At 38.7% G+C, this 19,910-nt stretch overlaps 2 protein-coding genes across 6 annotated transcripts in view; both read left to right on the forward strand.

Annotated features, from left to right (window-relative positions):
- CPSF6 (cleavage and polyadenylation specific factor 6) overlaps positions 1–9,003 on the forward strand; it is a 34,842-nt gene extending 25,839 nt beyond the window's left edge. For all 4 annotated transcript variants that reach the window (XM_077338774.1, XM_077338775.1, XM_077338776.1 and 1 more), the window contains one exon: positions 1,486–9,003. The gene's annotated coding sequence lies outside the window, so the exon portion shown is untranslated. The remainder of the gene's footprint in view (positions 1–1,485) is intronic.
- A 2,037-nt stretch (positions 9,004–11,040) lies between these two features.
- On the forward strand, positions 11,041–16,190 carry YEATS4 (YEATS domain containing 4). 2 transcript variants are annotated; one of them, XM_077338779.1, is made up of 7 exons: positions 11,042–11,287; positions 12,525–12,644; positions 13,313–13,379; positions 13,473–13,567; positions 14,947–15,039; positions 15,118–15,205; positions 15,412–16,190. In XM_077338779.1, the coding sequence occupies exons 1-7, from the start codon at positions 11,237–11,239 to the stop codon at positions 15,579–15,581; spliced, it is 684 nt and encodes a 227-aa protein (XP_077194894.1). In that variant the 5' UTR covers positions 11,042–11,236; the 3' UTR covers positions 15,582–16,190. The 2 variants fall into 2 exon arrangements, with proteins under 2 accessions (XP_077194895.1, XP_077194894.1); XM_077338780.1 differs by lacking the exon at positions 12,525–12,644 and having other exon boundaries at positions 11,041–11,287.
- The last annotated feature ends 3,720 nt before the right edge of the window (positions 16,191–19,910 follow it).

Genomic DNA, 19,910 nt, shown 5'->3' on the forward strand with positions numbered 1-19,910 from the left:
AACAAATTCAAGAATTCTTTTATCTGAATAATGTTAGGAGTGGCTTCATGACAGTTGCATACTGTTTTTAATTCTGAAATTGCTCATCCATATGTCTGCATTTGAAATGATTTATTGATGTGTATACTTTTTCAAATAGTTGGGTTCAATTTTTTTTACAGTTTTGGGAATTGATGTCACGTGCTGGTAACATAACTGTTTTGCAGTTATGCTCCACAGCTTAATTCAAGGCCCATTACTTGAAAGTAGGTTCCATTGTGCTCACAGTGTCTGACCTCTGAGCAGGTGTGTGTAGAGTTGCCCTTTAGTGTTGCAAAGCTAAGTATTAAATAGCTTAATGCAACAAAGCTTGAATGTCAGTATTATTGAAATTACTGGAACTTGCTTTCAACTGTTAAAATTAACATGTGTATATGTAAAGTTAATCCAATAATATTTATGCATTTCCTGTAATTTTTAGGGGTAGGTGGTTCTTCCATTGGACGAATTCATGTCTAAAGAAAAACAAATTTACTAGAATTAATCTATCTCCCTTCCTCTTCAGCTTAGTTATTGTATCTTTTGTAAAACATTATACATGTTTCTATACTTCAAGCAATAAATATCATTGCTGTAACTAAACAAGTATTTCTCAGTATGGACAAAATAACTATGTGCATGTGCCTGGGATCCCTGACACATGTACACAGGTGTTTGAAGATGCAGGTATGTTAAATGTATGCTGAAGTAAACTCCAGTTGTTTCTACAGCAGTACTAGTTTGTACTGAAGAGTGGCCATATTCTTAATATTGCTTGCTATAGTGGTTTCAGGAATGGGTGCCTTGAACCTTAACTTGGGTTTCTTGTGAGCAAGGAGAAGATGGATTAAGATTAATGTATTTATGACAGGTTCTTAATTTTAAAAATTGATATTTTTAGAGCTGGTTCATGTTTCAGAATGACTGCATGACAGCTTCTAAGCTATCCAGATAAAATTGGCTATCTATAGGTTCTGTTCATACAATGAACTAAGCAGTAACTGCCTGACTGTTCCACATTTGTGGAAGTCCATACGAACTAGCTCTGGGTTGCCTCTATTTTCACTTCTTAGTTTTTATATGGATGAAATGAGTAATATCGATTTCCTTCAAGTTACGTTAGATTAAGAATCCTTTTTAAAATAACAAATATAATGGCTGAAAATAGTGTCACAAATTTTTCTGGTTACTACATTATCCTTAGCATGGTTTTTTGTGATTTTTTAAAATAAAGTGTTCCTGTTATTTCCCTGAACATCAGGTGTTTGTAATTTCCAGTTATTAAGTGGTGTTCTGCACTGCTGTAAATCAATGATTCTAAAATTGTCCTGAAATAATTGTAGTTTGCTTATCAGGCAAGTAGATGCTTTGTCTATGCACGATTTGTATATGTGTAGTTAAACCAACAATTTTTGCTTACTGTGGGACCTAGCAAAAATCTACATCACAAATTTTGACACATTACAGCTGAAGGAAGAGGAACACCTCAACAGACAAGAAACTTCATGGAAAGAGGCTTGTCCAGCGGTTTGCTTCATGCGATTGATCAGAGCCTGTAAAGATTCATGGATAAAATGAACAGGAATAGATCTGAATAAGGCAAATCTGCATACATGGTAACCAGTAGCTCTCTTACATTTTTATGTTGCTTAGCTGTTTTATTTGAAGGAACCTGTGTGATTTAAAACGTATCGCTTCTTGCAACTTTATTACTGGTTATATATGTTTGAAAATTAAAATGTGCAAGCAATGGAAAGAAGTCAAGTAAATGCTTGTTTTTATAGTAGTTGGTTCTTGTTTAAATGTTCATATGATAATGTCTGTAAAGAGCACCAAATTGATTACAATAGATGTAGTGTTGTAATAAACTGTTTAATGGGGCTGATGTGTAAAGCTGTTCAAGTTATTTGATGTTTACACCTCAGGGAGTGTCTTGTGTTCAGCAATATTTAATGGTGTTGTCTCTAACAAAACATTGCATATTTTTGCATATGAATCAACCTATTGTATCTGAATAACTGGCATTTTGTCCAACACCTACTAGAGTAGTGGTTCATTTTTTAAATGTAGTTTTCTTGCATCGGTGGCTTGTTAATTCACTGAAAGGTGTGTAAAACTGTAAAAACTATAGATTAACATTTTGTGATCTAGATGGGCTGAACTTTCTTTCAAAGAAATTAAGTCTGAAATTGAGTTTTAGTATGCTGCTGCCTGATTACGACAATATGCAACACTAAAGAGTTCATTCAAACATACAATTGGAAAAATAATTGGTCAGTTGCAAATGATGGGGCAGTGTTTTACACATTTCCCAGTGTTTTACCTGCTGTCACAGGCAAATTTGTACATAATTGTACATTGATAAAAATGACTGAAGAAAACTAGTGTTCCCCCCTCTCCTCCATTTTTCTTATTTTAAAAATCAAGATTTCTAATGGGTTTCCTTTTATTTCACTACAGAACTGACACTCAGAACTGTTTAAGGGGAAGTAGATTTTGAATGTGTTCCTTAACACACAAAGGCCTTATGTTCTTAGATTGTTAATAGTTGGATAAGATGTCTAATCTCTGTCATAACATAACTAAAGAAATACTTTGGGCTTTTAAATTATGAACGATTATACCATATATTTGATTTTAAAAGTTGCTTGTTCGCAGACTAATTGAAATATTCTAATTGGAAAAATGCTTTCAGAAATTCCCAGGTTTTCAGAGTACAATACTTAAAAAAAAATTAAGTATTTCAAGGCATCAGTTTATAAAAGAAAGTTTATTTCTCTACAATTCATATAGTTACAGGAACTGAATCTACAGTTTGATGTTAACTTTAAATGAATATCAATGGTCTGTAATAGTCAGTAAAACAACAGAGGTACATAATATTTACTCAAGACATGAAGGAAGGTATGTCATAAACTTCTTTGCACCAAGCTTGAGTTTGCTATTAAAGATACTTGACAGGAAATCCCACCTTCTTTGCAAGTTTATGATAAATGTGCTTACACAAAACATGTCACAGTCACACTCTTCAAAACCTATTTACATGTATAATGAGAAACAATAGGTGAGGATCCATAAGAACTGTAAATGAAGAACCCACTCTTGAGAGCTGCAAAACTCTCCTGATGGTGTTTAGGGCAGTGCTGATTTTTGGAGCTAATGGCAGTGGATAGAGGTCCAGAGAAATCAGACACATTCTTTTCATATACACGTGGAAGAGCTTTCCGCTCATGTTATGGCATCATTGGACCCAGAAAAAAAGAGGTACACATACCAGAGGCTATCACAAGGCACAAAGCTGTTCGTGAACTATGAAAAATCCCAAATTTGTATTCAAATCAAGTTGCCTTTATTAGCATTAAAAAGAGAAAAGTAACAATCAACAAAAATGCTGCAGAATTCAAAGATAAGAGCATATACTAATCAAATTGAATAATTATAGCATCATGAAGGAACTTTGCTACCTTTTCTGTTATTTCTTGATCTGCATTATCGAGAAGAAAAAAGATGTGAAAAATCCCCAAACTGTATTAAAAGTGAAGTAGGTCAGTGTATAAATTATGTAAATAGCCAGGCAGTAGAAAAAAACAGTCCAAAACAGTCAGTGTATAAACAATATAAGCCATGATGGCTTGTTGGCTGATTGTCCTGAAGCAATTATCTTCTTCAGAACTATTCTGCTGTATCTAATATGCAACCTTGCTAATCTGTAAGACAGAAAACCAACAACACCAAAAGAATTATAAACTGCGTATTGTGAACTGCCCCAAACCTCTGTGCGGGAAGAGGCAGCTACTATAGTAAGAATTACTATGCATGAAATACAAACTAGTTAGTGGGATTACAGGTACAAAATCAAAATATATGAAAAAAATACCAGGAAAAGTTAACAAACTCGCAGTATGAATCCATAAAGGCATAGATTTAAATTTGCATATGCAGTCTTGATAACAAAGAAACCAAAGAAAGAGCCAACTGCATCAGCCAAAATTATATATTGATTGGGTGTGTATTCTTAAAGGATCAGCAGAACATAGAAAGATAACATGTCCCATTGATGCAGGTTGATATGAGGAAGAAACCAAGCGTTCTAAATTTTACAAAAGCAACTAAATCCAAACAATATAGTCATCTGGAGAGTGGTCAAAGTAAAAATCCCAAAGGCCTTTCTAACCATAATTTGTTTTGAGACCTAGGTGGCTCTTCAGAAAATGGCAATGGAAAAAAAATCCATCTTCATTAAACTTCAAATGATGTGTAAAATCTTTCCTGTGTGCTGTTGTCACAGTTCCTGGCTAATGTAACAACTGCTACATTGTTGAAATTTCTGAGCCACGATCTCTAGCATAATACAGAGTTGTGCTTAATGTGTAAAAACCTGTAAGGAAAAATTTTAATTAACCTGGTGTAACTTGTAACCAAAAAGAGCCTCTTGTAGCGCAGAGTGGTAAGGCAGCAGAAATGTCTGAAAGCTCTGCCCATGAGGCTGGGAGTTCAATCCCAACAGCCGGCTCAAGGTTGACTCAGCCTTCCATCCTTCCGAGGTCGGTAAAATGAGTACCTAGCTTGCTGGGGGGTAAACGGTAATGACTGGGGAAGGCACTGGCAAACCACCTCGTATTGAGTCTGCCAAGAAAACGCTAGAGGGCGTCACCCCAAGGGTCAGGCATGACCTGGTGCTTGCACAGGGGATACCTTTACCTTTAACTTGTAACCATCCTTCATACACATAAACAAGCGTATCTAGGAAAGAAATCTTGCAGGAGTCTGAGACATGATTTTGGCACATTTTACAGCTTTGTGCCTTTTTGTAACCTTTGATATCGTGTACCTATTTTCTAGTTTTCAGAGAAGCCTCCCTTTAGTCTTTTCCATCATTGGACTCAGACCATAATGTGTGAAAGTTCATGGTTTTGCTACAATTGGAAGCCCTCAAATTATTGTTTTAGAAGGCGGTGTCTTTCATACAACTAAAGGCTTCTAGAATTGCAATTATCTGCCTTTTATTATTTGCACCGCTAAGGCCACTGCAGTTGGTTTACCCAGGTTCTGACTATTGCTTTTTTCCTCTGAATTGTGTACCTGGTATGTGAATTGTTCAGTATTTGAACGTTTTAAATGATTAACCTTTTAATATGAAACTGCTTTTTTATTTTTGTATATATTTGTGCTCTCTTACAGTTCAGTCCTGCTTTGTGACTAGGTTATGTTGATTTATCATGCTTAGAATGTGAAGATTAACTTGTAAGAATACTATTTGAGGATGGATTTTGAATTTGCTAAATAGGGATGAAACTCACTTTAGCCTCTGGCTTGTTTGTGCACTGAAGGATGTCCGAAAAGTGAAATGAATCAAAGACAAAACCAGGAACTCCTGGTTCAACTATTTTTTTACCCTGGCCTAAAGTGATAATGCATGTATAAGCATTTCTTTCTTTGTAACAGGTGGCTGGGACTGTAGAGGTCCCGGGAGTAATTGGAATTACTCAACATAATCAGCAAATAGGACATAGATGAAATACTCTGGAATTGTTTATCCATTTAGAGTAGGTGATTAACCCAATTATGAGAAGTCCAATATAGTACTGCTTCTAATTATTGCTGGGTGTGTGTGTGTGATGAACCTGGATTAAGGTGCTAAACCTTGAAGAAACTAGAGGTAAGTTAGATGTATATGTGCAGTGAAGTTTTCATTTAAACAATCACTTCAAATATTCAGGAACCATAATTAATTTTTTAACATACATGTTACCATTGAACAAGGGAGATACTTTGGACTGCAAATTATTCTACATTTTGTCTTTAAGAGAATTACCATTGCTGGCAATGGGTCTGCTTCCCAAAAATCTTATAAATTATTTTGTAGTTTTTTTATATGTGCAGGCTGAACTTTTATAACAAGTATAGTACTAAGTAATCCTGATTAGCTGTCTTTGGAGTAATGTTTTTCAATACTTTTTTAAAGTCCAAAGATTTTTTAGGCACACAGAAGAAAATTTCAGAAGAAGAAGGCATTCCACTTATGATTAGGTCTTGATAAAAAATCTGAATACCTCCAGGCTAGTAAACATTGCTAAGAATTTTCCTGAGCTCCGTTGGGAGATAGTATCATACATACATGAGACAATAAACTAAAATCTGGAAAATACCTTGGCTGCTACTGAATTGTATGTTGATGATAAACTGTATTTAATTTGTTTCTGTTAGGGAAAAATAACTTGCAAGAAACTACCCAGTAATGCTGTATATAGGCATTCATAAGTAAAAATGATAGCATTTATGGGCTGTGTTGTGTTTCTTAATTCTTTACTAAGTTTCAAATTGCCTACTGGAGAAATATGTGCTGCCTTCTGCATTCATTCCTATTTTTAACTGCTCTAATAACTTGCTATAATATAGTACAATTGAAATTTGATGGCCTAAATAAGAGGTTCCCAAAGTGGGTGGTATGCCCCCCCCCCCGAGGGCAGTGAAAGGATCCAGGGGGGCGGTAAAGGACTTTGGGGCAGTAGGGAGGGCAGCAGTCTGAACTTGCTGCGGCTGCATTTTCCTAGTGAGAGACATACTAAAGTTGGTAGTAGCCTCTGGTTAGTAGTGACTGTGGACTTCCTTGGTGGTCTCCCATCCCAGGGCTGACCAACCCTGCTTAGCTTCCTGAAGAAAACAGCTTCAGAAGGTGAGCTGAATGGAATCATATTCCAGCTGAGTTCTTTCCCATCAGATTTTACCTTTCCCAGACTCTAGATTTCCAGGAAAAGCTTGCTGCTTACTCCTGGCCATGGGATTTTTCATTGCTTGCTTCTCTCTCTCACCATCAGTCTTTTTCCCCAGTGAGGACTCAAAGTGGCTTTTACTAATGACTTTTACAAAAAATTTACATTTTTTTCCAGAGTAAAAATAAGGCCACCATAACAACAAAAAAGTGTAGGCAATATAGTGTGTTTTGAATTTGCTATAAACATGACATCAGGAAAGAGGTCTGTGTTCATGAGTGTGTGGGAGAGGACTTTGGAACCAATGGCCTAAATGAATGTTGCATTGTCCATTTATTACATGATACTTTATATTTAGGCTTTGGAGTGATTTTGAGTAGGAATTATGGTTAGTTTGGAAATGTTGAAGCTCATTGTTAGATAACTTAATGACAAGTCTGGTTAAGTTGCATACTCTAGCATTTTCCCCATCAGATAAGTTTTGCATTTTTTACATGTATGTATTGATTTAGCTTTTAAATGCCATGTAATACTGGACTACTTCATTTTTCACTCATGTACAATAACCATACTTTCCAAGTTTTATATATAGGCTTTTAGTCACATTGTTTACTTGGCTGGTATAGAATGCTGTGCAGAACAGACAGCCTTAAAATGCAGCTTTTAATGTTCTAATGTAACATGTTCATTTTAATAAGATTTCAATTGTTTGTGAAATAAAGTCTTGGAAGGAAGTCAGTAGAAAAAACTGTAGAGTTCTTGAAATAAAAATATTCAAAATTCCTGATGGGGTGAGCAACAGCAATATTGATTTCTAAGAGCAAATCAGGTGTTTTTACAAGCATGCCAAACATATCTTAGATGATGTTCCCAATTTTTAACAGCATTGGAACAATCACACCCATGAGTCTAAAAAACCTATGTATACTTCTCTATTTCATTTCAATGATTTCTCTCCTTGAAGTTGTTTAACTCTGGGTTTGTCCACTGAAGTAATGCCATTGTGTCCATGTAAACGCATATTTTTTAAAAAGTTTAATTATGACTTTATTTCCCCCCTCTTAAGATCCAATTGTAAACTCAGAGGATATAAAACCAAATACCTTTTTTGTTTTTACAGTCTACATATTTAATCCCCCCCCACGGTCATCCAGGTTTTGAACTAAAATTATCCAGATGCATATTCCATATTCAGAATGTTAACCTGTAATGCTGAATGCTTGGAATTCTGCTCATTTTTGAGCATTTCTTGTTTTGTCCTTAATAAAATGACTGCAAATCATAGCATTCAAATAATTTCCTCTTTGCAGAATCATTATGTTAAGCACCATCTTCTAAAGCTCTGACTGAAACAGCAACTGATCTCAGTCACCACTGAAGGAAGTATACTGTATATAGCTAACTGGAAGTTATTTTTGTACTACAGTAACACATTTGCATTCTACTTTGATATGTTTAGTGTAACTGATGAGACCTGCTGAATAATTTCACAAATAATTTTGACTTTCTAATATTTTCTATCTTTGTCAATTTTTTTATTGAGGAACACTCATGAAACAAGCTACTTTCCCTAAGAGGTTTTCACATGATCTGAGTTTGATTTTTACTGTCTTGCCTAGTACAGGGGTCCTCAATGTGGTACTATGTTGGTGCCCATCAGTTTTCTTTTTTATACAGTGGGCAGGGCCAATTTTTTTCCCTACCAGCAAGTGTTCTAATACGCTTTTGGAGCTATGATTGGCTGTTCAGATTTTTTTAAAGTTGCTTTGATCGCTACTCCAAAGATTGTTATGTGTGGCTGAAAGTAAGCTGGCTCTGCCCCCAGCATCCATTTTGTGGCTGCACCTACTATGATGTGTCAGAAGTTCAAATGTGTCTGCAAGCTCAAAAAGGTTGGGGGGCCCTAGCCTAGCATCTTGAATACCTTAAACTGCATAGATGCTACATTAAAGATTATTGGGGGAGGAATTTATTTTTTTAACAGCTTTCTGAACTGGTGGCCTAAAGATTAATTTATACAGTGGAGTTTCTGGACACTGATGTCTTTGCAAGGTAAGAGGGATCGCATATGACTTAAAAGGCCTAATCTTTCCCTAAATGTGGTTCATCAAAACTTTCAATATCTATACTTTTAATCCTTTGATTATATTACCTTTCTTTCTAGCCCTTAGGTGATTTAAGAATATGCTGTCCAACTATTAGTTGCATTTTTAAACTGCAAAAGAAGTTCTATTGTATTGAAGAAAAATAAACCATACTTTTATGCAACCATTATGCCTTGGAAGCTTTTGTCATTGTTTCACCATTAGAGGTATGAATTGGTAATCTGATAAAATATTAAGCTGTTATTTTAATTGAAAAGTGCTCTACATTGATGAACTCTCTTGATACAAAATGGACTAGTCATTTTACCGACAGTGGTTCCAGCATTTTAGAAGCACCAGACATTAGTATTCCATCTGCACAACCTCTGAATTTAGTAATTTAACATTACTGCACTTCGTTTATTATACTGAGGTGTGTGACATTTTTTTTGGGGGGGGGGGAAGCTTAGCAGGAATGTAATGTCTCAAAGTTGACCCTCAGAAGCTGCTGTTTCTTGAGGTGCACTGCTGCTTTCCCCAAGAGCTAAGTGGGAGTGTTCTTAAGCCTGTAGGAAATTATTGGAGAACTGATCACTCATCTTTCATAGAATCATAGAATAATAGAGTTGGATGGGACTTCATTGGTCATCCTAGTCCAACCCCCTGCTGTACTATGCAGGGCACAACTATTATGAGCGCTGATCAGGGGAGTCCCTTGTATCTATAGAAACCATGGCATTTGTGCAAGAGGTTGCGGCTTTCCAATTTCCAGACAAGCTGTACCTGTCCCAGACACCCTCTATATCAGGGGTAGTCAACCTGTGGTCCTCCAGATGTCCATGGACTACAATTCCCATGATCCCCCTGCCAGCAAACTACTCCATTTGCTCAGCCTGTGCCTGTCATTACTACTCTCTATAGCTATAGTTTATTTTTATATCCCACCATTTTCAACAGACTCATGGCATTTAACATCAAAATAATAGAACACAATATTATATAATTCAAAATGAAATAATTTAAGAAATCATTAAAAATGTAGCTAAAGCTGCCTGATGGTGAGCTCTAGTTCACAAAAAATGCATCTCAAAATAATTCTTTAGTAAGTAAATCAGTAAGAAATCTCTTACTCTTGGAACTTTATGTCTAAAGCAGGGGCAAGCTATTATGTAGTGGCACTGCTTGAAAAATACTAGGATGAATTTTTCTGGCATTAAAAAGATGGTGTCATGTAGCAAAGACTACAAAGGATTATAGATCTCCCCCACGTATAACCCCTACAAACAATAATGTTCTATTAACATGCACATAAAGGGCGAAGAGCATCCTACATTGTTAGATCCCTTTTTGTTTATAATATTAAATATTTTGCTACCATACAAGTACATTGCAAATGGCCAAGGACGTTTAGGGATGAGGAGCTGAGCTCGAGACTTCCAAATAAGGGGGATGGAGTACATAAACTAGGTGGAAGGAGAAATGAATGAGAAAAGGGAAAATAAAAGGGAAAGGGTGGTTTGTCTTTCGATAGCCCTGTCCATTTGCACACTCTGGCTGGGCAGACAAACCTAGAGCTGGGAGCAACGAAAGAGGACAGACTCCATTTGTTAGGAAGCTGTGAATTATGAAACAGTCACCGTGCTGTCTTGTCTTCCTCCAATGTTGGCTCGGTTGATGAGCTCAGCATGATTTACTAATGGGGTTGCAAGCTATAGGATGAGAAATATCTTGGGGTGATAAGGCCATATAGTGCTCCTTCCCAAGCAGCCATTCTCAGGTGAACAGATCTCCATCACTTGGAGATGTTTCAGGTATCACACGAAGTGCGCGTGCACATGAAAGCGTAGTATGCCTTGAAGAAAACTTTTTTGGTATTAATAATACCGCTGGACTCAAGCTGTTCTACTTGGAGATGTAATCCTAGATTTCCAGCCACTACTTGCCAGGGGGGCTGCAGTCTCACAGAAAGACATCTCCAGGGGCTGCACATTGGCTAGGTGGGTGTGGGGATGCAGCTTGAGACTGGCTTCAGAGGCCTTGCAGCGGACTGCTAAATCTGCAGGAGCCCCCCCCCCCCGCTCTGTTCCCTAAGAAGAAACCCCTTCGCGTTCAACAGGAAATACTCCACAACATCGCAGGCGTCAGGGCGCCTTGAATCGCTGTCGCGAGACCACGCACGTGACGCAGCCCTTTCCCCGCCCCCCGTGAAGGCCGCAAATCGCGCTCCTCTCCTTGGCCGGAAGTGGCTCAGGCGCCCCGCGAAGGGAGGGGTGGTGGCGGAGTCGCTGTGGGAAAGGCCGGCAGACGCAGCCGTTGGTTCCTGTCCTGGCGCCCCGAGACGACAGATGGGGGAGGACTTGCCTTAGGGCGGCCTGGCTGCTCTCGAGCGGCGTGAGGAGGAGCCTTCCCTTCCAGAGCAATATGTTCAAGAGAATGGCTGAGTTTGGGCCTGACTCCGGAGGGAGAGTGAAGGTGCGAGCGTCCTTCGGGCCGGGGCCGGGGCCGGGGCCGGGGCCGGGGCCGGGGCCGGGGCCGGGGCCGGGGCCGGGGCCGGGGCCGGGGCAGGGCGGGGAGTAGGTCGCCTGACGGCTGCTTTGAGGGACAAGCGCAAGACCAAGCGTGTTCTCGGGAGGGAAGGGAGAGCGGCTTTTCCCTTGCACTCCCGAAGGCAACTGCGTGACCGGGCACCGTCATCTTTTAGAGCTATTTATTTATACATACATACATACGTACATACTGCCCTTCCCTATGGCTCTGGGCGGTTTACATAAAACATTTTTGAACATTCACATAGAACACTATCAAAATCAATATAACAGTATAACAACAACTGGAACAATTAGAACGCCTATGGTTGCCTTCCTCCACCCGGGACTGGGAGATTACCCGGAATCTCACCTAGAGAGATGAGTTCTCTTAGTAAACACAAACAGGTTTGGCAGAGGAGTTCGATGACATTATAGCCCTTCCCCAAACTCTGCCCTTCCCTCGCTTAACTGTTGCCCATTCAGTGTAAGTTTTGCTGGAAGGGTTAATCCTGTGCAAGCCATAAATGATTAGTTAAGTTGCAATACAGCATTTTGTGTCATATTTGTTTCTAGCATTGCATTTTACTTTGTGTTTTAATGTACATTACTGGGCACTGCTTTGAAACAATACCAGAGGATGATGCAGAAATACATACAGATAGGATCTTGTTTGAAATAGTACAGTTCTGAATTGATGCATGTGCATCTTAGTATAAGCTTAAATGAAAGCTTTAAATATCTATTATAATTGACTGAATATATACATGTAGGCTTGGGCTCCTTGGATTCTGTTTTTAAATTAAACTATTTCAGTTTTCTTTTAATGTTCTCTTTTTCAATCAGTTTATCTTCCCTAAACTTATCTTATTTGGTTTTCAGAAATAACAATTGTAATTTCAGACCTAAATTTTGTGTTTCAAATTATTTCACAATTTATAATTCTTGCCACATATTTTTTTAAGTACACATTCCACTCTTCTTACACTTTGTTAATATTGAAGAGTATAAGTCTTTCTGGCTCTGAGACTTTATATTATCTTGTCAAGGGAATATAGGGTTTTTTACTATATAATGGAAGAAAGAATTAGCTTCAAAGTACTGGAAAGCATATTCAGTGAAATGTCAGTTTTTATAGCAAGTTGAATTCTGAAATGTTTTTTTTGTGTGTATCTTATTCAAAGGGTGTAACTATTGTGAAACCTATAGTTTATGGAAATGTTGCACGCTATTTTGGGAAGAAACGGGAAGAGGATGGACACACACATCAGTGGACAGTTTATGTTAAACCTTATAGAAATGAGGTAGGCAAAAATATTTCAAATCAAATGCATAAACATTTAGATTTTTATTCTGATATGTGCTTTATTATGAGGCTGGTATCTTTTGAGCCTCCTTCTTCCTTGAGTGGAAAGGCACTTCCTTAAGAGGAAATTTTTTTGCTGAGACCCTACACTGCATGCCCTGCCTTTTTGTAATGTGACCTCACTCTCAGGAGTCTCTTCAGGGCTAGATTAGAACAGGAATGGAAGGATAGGAAGATGTATTCTGCATGCAGAACTTCCCTTGTGGCTGATTGTTTGGCTCTTCTAGCAGTAGTCTAATTTGAAATTATCTTAGTAGCTCCAAAATGGGGAATTGTGTACAACAATAAATAAGGGGATGATTGCTTGGCAGATATTACAGGGAAGACGCTGGTAAGTACTGCAGTCTAAAGTTAGCTGGCTGGAAACTCAAATTGGCTGAAATGCTTTTATTAGAAAGGGCTTCATTCACCTTCAGACAGGATGATAGTTTAAGAAGCATCTTAGGAAAAATCAGACAGATCACACACATATTGCAAGAACCAGAAACTTAAAAACTACTAATTCTATCTAAACAAATCAAGACTGTGGGGTAATGGGAACTAGGAAAGAACAATGGACATTATAAAATATTTGCTTTAAGTAATTGGTGGCAATATTTGTTCTAGGATATGTCTGCTTATGTAAAGAAAATTCAGTTTAAGCTGCATGAAAGCTATGGAAATCCATTAAGAGGTATGATTTATGTTTAATTAATTAGTAATTAATGGGAATACCAGATTTCTATTACTTGTATGTACACTTACAATTACTGTTCTTCTCTTTTAGTTGTTACTAAACCACCATATGAAATCACTGAAACTGGATGGGGTGAATTTGAAATTATAATTAAAATATTTTTTATTGATCCGAATGAGAGACCTGTAAGTATTGTAACCCAAATGACATATTTAATTGTAGAGCCCATAAAGAAATGGGTGTCTTTCTTGAATAGTTGTTTGCGCAAGAGACTATTTGAGTAGTGCATTTTTTTTCTTTATGAGAACATTAGATGCATTCTACTTAAATTCTGTATTGCAAGCAATTATTAAATGTCCGCAAGCTTGGCATGAGATAGTCTAGCACAGTGGTTCTCAACCTAGGGTCGCAACCCCATTTGGGGTTACCTGGCCCCTTCTTTGGGGTCTCCAGGTTGGTTGCTGCTGTGGCGGCCGGGGGTGGCAGAAGTGGCAGGTGGTGGCAGCAGAGTCATTGCAATGGCTGCCTCCACGCTGCCTGACCGTTGTGCACATGCGCGCACACATGTGCATGCTGCCTGTATGCATGCACATGCTGCCACCACCGCAGTTTGGGTCGCAACATCAGAGCGCTTGAGAACCACTGGTCTAGTATATGTTTTGGGAAGGACTTGGTTCAGCCAGTTTGGTGTAGTAGTTAGGAGTGTGGACTTCTGATCTGGCATGCCAGGTTCAAATCTGCGCTCCCCCACATGCAGCCAGCTGGGTGACCTTGGGCTCGCCACAGCACTGATAAAACTGTTCTGACCGGGCAGTGATATCAGGGCTCTCTCAGCCTCACCCACCCCACAGGGTGTCTGTTGTGGGGAGAGGAATGGGAAGGCGACTGTAAGCCGCTTTGAGCCTCCTTCGGGTAGGGAAAAGCGGCATATAAGAACCAACTCTTCTTCTTGGTTTTTAGTTACTATATGTTGGGTCAGAGTGGGTCAATGGTTTCAAGAGCTGATGTACATAAGTAACATTATTTGTGTAATTATTTTTATTTTTATTTTTTTATTGTAATTTCTGGGTTTTTAAAAAATTATTAAATCCAATGTTGAGCTGGTGTATGTGATATGTAGCCAAATTTTATATCTAGTTGGGTAGGGGAAAAGGAATTATGATATTTGAAAATGAGAAAAAAATTCTTATTTAATGGGGAAAATATTTTTTTTTAAATTATATGCTCCATGTCTGTTGCTTCAAGGTGAGTACAATAATGTGATAGAAGTGTGTGACAGTTCTGATTAGCTAGCATTGTGAAACATGCAAACTTGAAAGCATTATCTTCATAATGGATCAACTGCATTTGGAGAAAAACAACTGTTACAAAGACAGAAAACAAAGTCTTGAGGGCTTTATGGTACAAGCGCTCTTTGATCATCCAGCTAACTGGATTAAGTAGATCCTGTGCAGTCCAACAATATTTTTCTTTGAATACTTCTCTACTTTCAATCACTCTGCTTGTCACAAAGCTTCAATAATGTCAATATATGTTAAATAATTCATTTCTGTCTTTTGCATAGGTGACCTTGTACCATTTGCTGAAGTTGTTTCAGTCTGATACTAATGCAATCCTGGGGAAAAAAACTGTAGTTTCTGAATTCTATGATGAGATGGTAAGAAAACAAAGGATAATGAAAAAGTTGCTTTGCTTAGCATAGGATAAAAATAAGGTTTTTTTTTTTCTCCTTTAGATTTTTCAGGATCCTACTGCAATGATGCAGCAACTCTTGACTACATCTCGTCAATTAACACTTGGTGCTTATAAGCATGAAACAGAATGTAAGTCAAATTGCAAAGTTTGTAAAGCAATGTGTCATACATTTTGGGGGGGAAAACTAATAATATAATGAAAATAAACAGCCAGATTCATAACTCTGCATGAAATTGCTGTTACTATGAAAAATGACCATGTCTGCAATCTGGCTTTATAGAAATGCTAAGGTTCTTAAAATATGATTTTTAAGCATAACTTGTTTTTCATTCAGTTGCCAATGTAGAAGTAAAAACTCGGGAGAAGCTAGAAGCTGCCAAAAAGAAAACCAGTTTTGAGATTGCTGAACTTAAAGAAAGATTAAAAGCAAGTCGTGAAACTATAAACTGTTTGAAAAATGAAATCCGGAAACTTGAAGATGATGATCAGTCCAAAGAGATATAATATATAAAACAAAGAGGTGATCATGGAACTGATACAGATTTCGTAGCAGCAACTGTATATAAGGGGCTTAGGCATTTCTTTTTAAGGGGAAACAATATGTGCCATTTCTTTTTAAGTACTATTTTCATAGTTGAAATTAAAGATGTTTTAACTCGTATTTTAAATCGTACAACTACCTCAGAACTGAAAAAAATACTCTAAATTGCATTTGAGGTAAAGAGCCGTATGTGAAATCTCTCCATGTAGTTGATGGTCAGATTGTTTGTTCACTTCATGAGCTACTCAGCCATTGACCTAGATAAGAGTCGTCTTTGGTAGCATAGGTTAGTAAAGTAACAGTGCCATCCCAAGCAAAGATTATGTTTCCTGATTTTAGTGGACTTAAACTACAATGGCACTGCAAGTTTCATGTGACTCTCTGTTCAGCATTGTCAGGATCATCTGATAGTGTGTCTGTTGGATAAAGAAGAGTCGCTGTTGGGTTTACATAGGTAACACCTGGCAGATGATACATTTTACAGTTTTTGTGTTCTGTATGAATTGCAGATACCAGCCTTTTTTATTTGTTGTTTTTTAGTTCTGTGAATAAAAGTATTTTGGGAACGGACAGTCTTATTTCATGTTGTGTGGTTTAAATTTCTTTCATATGCATTTATCTTCAGTACCATAAAGTGATATAACTGCGCAGCAGCAGTAAAGTTCTTTTAAGTAACAAATCATAACGTTGAGATTTATCATGTCAGATAGCAATTTGCTTTAAATATACCATTGTTATCCATATAATAGAAGATCAGAGAGTGACCGTAATGTCTTTCTTCCACCAATGGAAGAAACTAGCAATAACTAAACTACCTAGATTCCCTGCAGCAGGCAGCTATCTATTACAAGTCAACCAGCAATGATGGCTTGATATACCAGAAGGTAGAACACAAACTTGTTGCTAACTGCTGCTTGATTTTGTGACTGATCTAGCTTGATGTTTAAACAGGAATATATGGGATCACTTAACATGATGTGCAGCTCAGTCTTGAGGGTTGCTGTGACAGTGGCCACCAGTTTTCCAAATAACAGAGATCCCACAGGGAGAAAGCAACTCATGTCCGCCTACTAATTAATTAAAAACAATTATGCTGCCTTTCTACCAGTTAGGCTCCTCATGGCGATGAACATAACATATTAAAATTAAAAATTCAATAAAAATACACAATGCCAGAACCAGAGAAGAGGGACAATAATTATTACCAAGGATATGCCAAGCAAACAAAGTTTTTGCTGGCTGATGGAAGACAGCTGAGTCAGAATCTATATCAACACCTACCAGTCAATCAGTGGTATGGGATAGGACGTTATGAGTAGCACACATGTGCCAACTGCAGCCATCTAATGTGGCCAGTAATTGTGCCGCTCCCCCCTCCAGAGTTCCATAGAACAGGAAGAAAACCCCTACAGCAGTGCATCCTCTACAGAGTTGTGTCCTGCAGGGTATAAGCTTTTGTTAGTCACTGCTCACTTCAGATACAGCTAGAATGTAAGTCCATCTGTCCTTTGTATAATGGAAAGGAGTGATTTCAGATGCCAAATTACATTAGGGTGCAAATTTAAAAAGGTGTGATTGGGTCATGTAATCTGCAGAGAGGTGGAGATATGTAATCTGCAGAGAGGCATGGAAAAATCAGAATGGATAATAAGACGGGAAACCTGGGTGTTGATTTAGTCCCGGTGGATGCATTGTCTTGAACTTCAGTATCGGTTGCAATTCAGCAGACTCTCTAATCTCCCTTTGAAATTCCTTTGTAAAATAACTGCTACTTTGAGGTCAGCAACTGAATGTCCTGGAAAGTTAAAATGTTTCCCCACTGGTTTTTGAATGCTGTAATTTCTTCTGTCCATTGATTCTTTATTAAAGGGACTGCCCAGTTTGTCCAGTGCAGAGGGTGGAAGAGCATTGCTGACATGATGGCCTAAATCATATTAGAGGATGAGCGGAATAGAGGATGAGCAGGAATATGATGGTATGGCTAATGTTGATGGATCCACTGGTGGTGTTGCTGAAATCAGTGGACCCAGAAGATCCCTAGCCACACTATCACCACCCTCATTGGACTTATCTGAAAGTTTTGTCTCCAGTGGGGCAAAGTCATTGAGACTGGTAAGGTCATGCTTCCGCTCCAGTCAGGGTTATGCAAATTTTGTATGCCTTTCAAAGGCAGAGCAAGGGTGCTCCTCCAGCCATAAACTAGCTTAGGTCCAATAATGTCATACGGCACAAATAGTAACTAGCAACTTTTTAACTCATTCTCATTTATTTTATGGTGGGAAAATTGGGTGACTTCACCCCACTGAAGGGAAGAAGCCTTCAGGTGAATATTTCGTCCTCCTTCATTGGGGGGAGTCATCTAAAATGGTTATGTAACCAAGCTAATGACAGTGAGATAAACACTACTAAATTACGAGTTCAACACCCGTTGGAGAACTCTTCTCCCAAGTGCAACCTTTGTAGAATTTTGTTTCTGCAAACCTGGAGCTTTTCAGGTTTGATGAAAGATGTGTCGTGTCCATTCATGGCTCCAGCCTCTGGATTTAAGTATCCACAGATGGAGCCACATTGAGAATGATATATGCTCTAAAGCTCCATGAACAATTTCATAATTGCTTACAGTCTTCTATAAGGACAGTTGACATGCCAGAAAAGGTGTAGGTTTTGGTCTATATATTCATAGAATCATAGAGTTGGAAGGGGCCATACAGACCATCTAGTCCAAACCCCTACTCAACACAGGATCAGCCCTAAGCATCCTAAAGCATCCAAGAAAAGTGTGTATCCAACCTTTGCTTGAAGACTTCCAGTGAGGGGGAGCTCACCACCTCCTTAGGCAGCCTATTCTGCAAACTTGATGAGTAGTCCCTCCACCCCCTCATCTAGATCATTAATAATCATTAATAAATATGTTAAAAAGTACTGGGCCGAGCACCGAGCCCTGAGGTACCCCGCTACTCACCTCCCTCCAGTCTGATGAAACACCATTGACAACAACACTTTGAGTGCGGTTCTCTAACCAATTCCCTATCCACCTAACTATCTGAAAATCCAGATTGCAGTCCTTCAATTTATCCATCAGAGCATCATGGGGAACCTTATCAAAAGCTTTACTAAAATCCAAGTAAACGACATCAATTGAATTTCCACGATCCAGCAAACCTGTTACTTGGTCAAAAAAGGAAACCAGGTCGGTCTGACAGGACCTGTTGGAGACAAATCCATGTTGACTTCCTTGGATCACCAAATTGTCCTCCAGATGTTTGCAGATCGCTCCCTTTAATATCTGCTCCATTATCTTCCCCACAAAAGAGGTCAGACTCACTGGTCTGTAGTTTCCCGGGTCATCCTTCCTCCCTTTTTTGAAGATCGGAATAACATTTGCTCTCTTCCAGTCCTCAGGGACATCTCCAGTCCTTAAAGAGGTCCCGAAGATGATGGACAAGTGTTCTGCAAGTTCTCCGGAAAGTTCTTTGAGCACTCTTGGGTGCATTTCATCCGGCCCAGGGGATTTGAACTCATCCAGTGCAGCTAAATGCCTCTCGACAACCTCTCTATCCATGTCAACCTGCCACCCAGACACTATCCTTTGGCTACTGCCATCTCTAGATGTGCCTAAACCCTTTGACCTGTGGGAAAAAACAGATGTAAAATAGGCGCTAAGCCTTTCTGCTTTCTCTGCATCTTCCGTTAGTTTGTCCATCCGCACCCAACTGTGAGCTTATTGCCTCCTTTACGTTTGCTCCTCCCATAACTGAAAAATATTTTCTTGTTACAGTGGGCTTCCCTGGCCAATCTTAGCTCACTCTCACCTTTGGCCTTTCTGATTGATCTACAGTGCCTAGTAACCTGTAGGTCCTCTTCTTTAGAGCTCTGTCCTTCCCTCCATTTCCTGAACATCTCCCTTTTCTTTCTTAGTTCCTCTTGAAGTTCTCTGTTCATCCAAATAGGCTTCTTAGAGCTCCTGCAGTGTTTTCTTCTTTCTGGGATAGTCATTGATTGAGCATGCAATAGCTCTTGTTTGAGTAGCGCCCACCCTTCGCATGCTCCCTTCCCTTCCCTTCCAGCATTCTCGTCCATGGTATGACACTCATCATGTCCCTGAGTTTATTAAGGTTTGCCCTATGAAAATCCAACATCCCCGTCGGGTTACAAGCTTCCTTGGCTCCCCATCTCAAAAGGAATTCTGTGAGGACATGGTCACTTCCCCCTCGGGTCCCCACCTCCTTCACCTCATCCACCAACTCTTGCCTGTTGGTCAGTATTAAGTCCAGTATGGCTGAACCTCTTGT

Source organism: Paroedura picta, chromosome 5 (assembly GCF_049243985.1).
Source record: "Paroedura picta isolate Pp20150507F chromosome 5, Ppicta_v3.0, whole genome shotgun sequence".
NCBI lineage: Eukaryota > Metazoa > Chordata > Lepidosauria > Squamata > Gekkonidae > Paroedura > Paroedura picta.

Bases quoted from the DNA above. Each gene is read 5' to 3' on its own strand.
- YEATS4 (XM_077338779.1), top strand. From the start codon at position 11,237: ATGTTCAAGAGAATGGCTGAGTTTGGGCCTGACTCCGGAGGGAGAGTG. The intron at 13,568-14,946 runs GTAAGTATTGTA...TCTTTTGCATAG, and splicing joins TTGATCCGAATGAGAGACCT to GTGACCTTGTACCATTTGCT. The intron at 15,040-15,117 runs GTAAGAAAACAA...TTTCTCCTTTAG, and splicing joins CTGAATTCTATGATGAGATG to ATTTTTCAGGATCCTACTGC.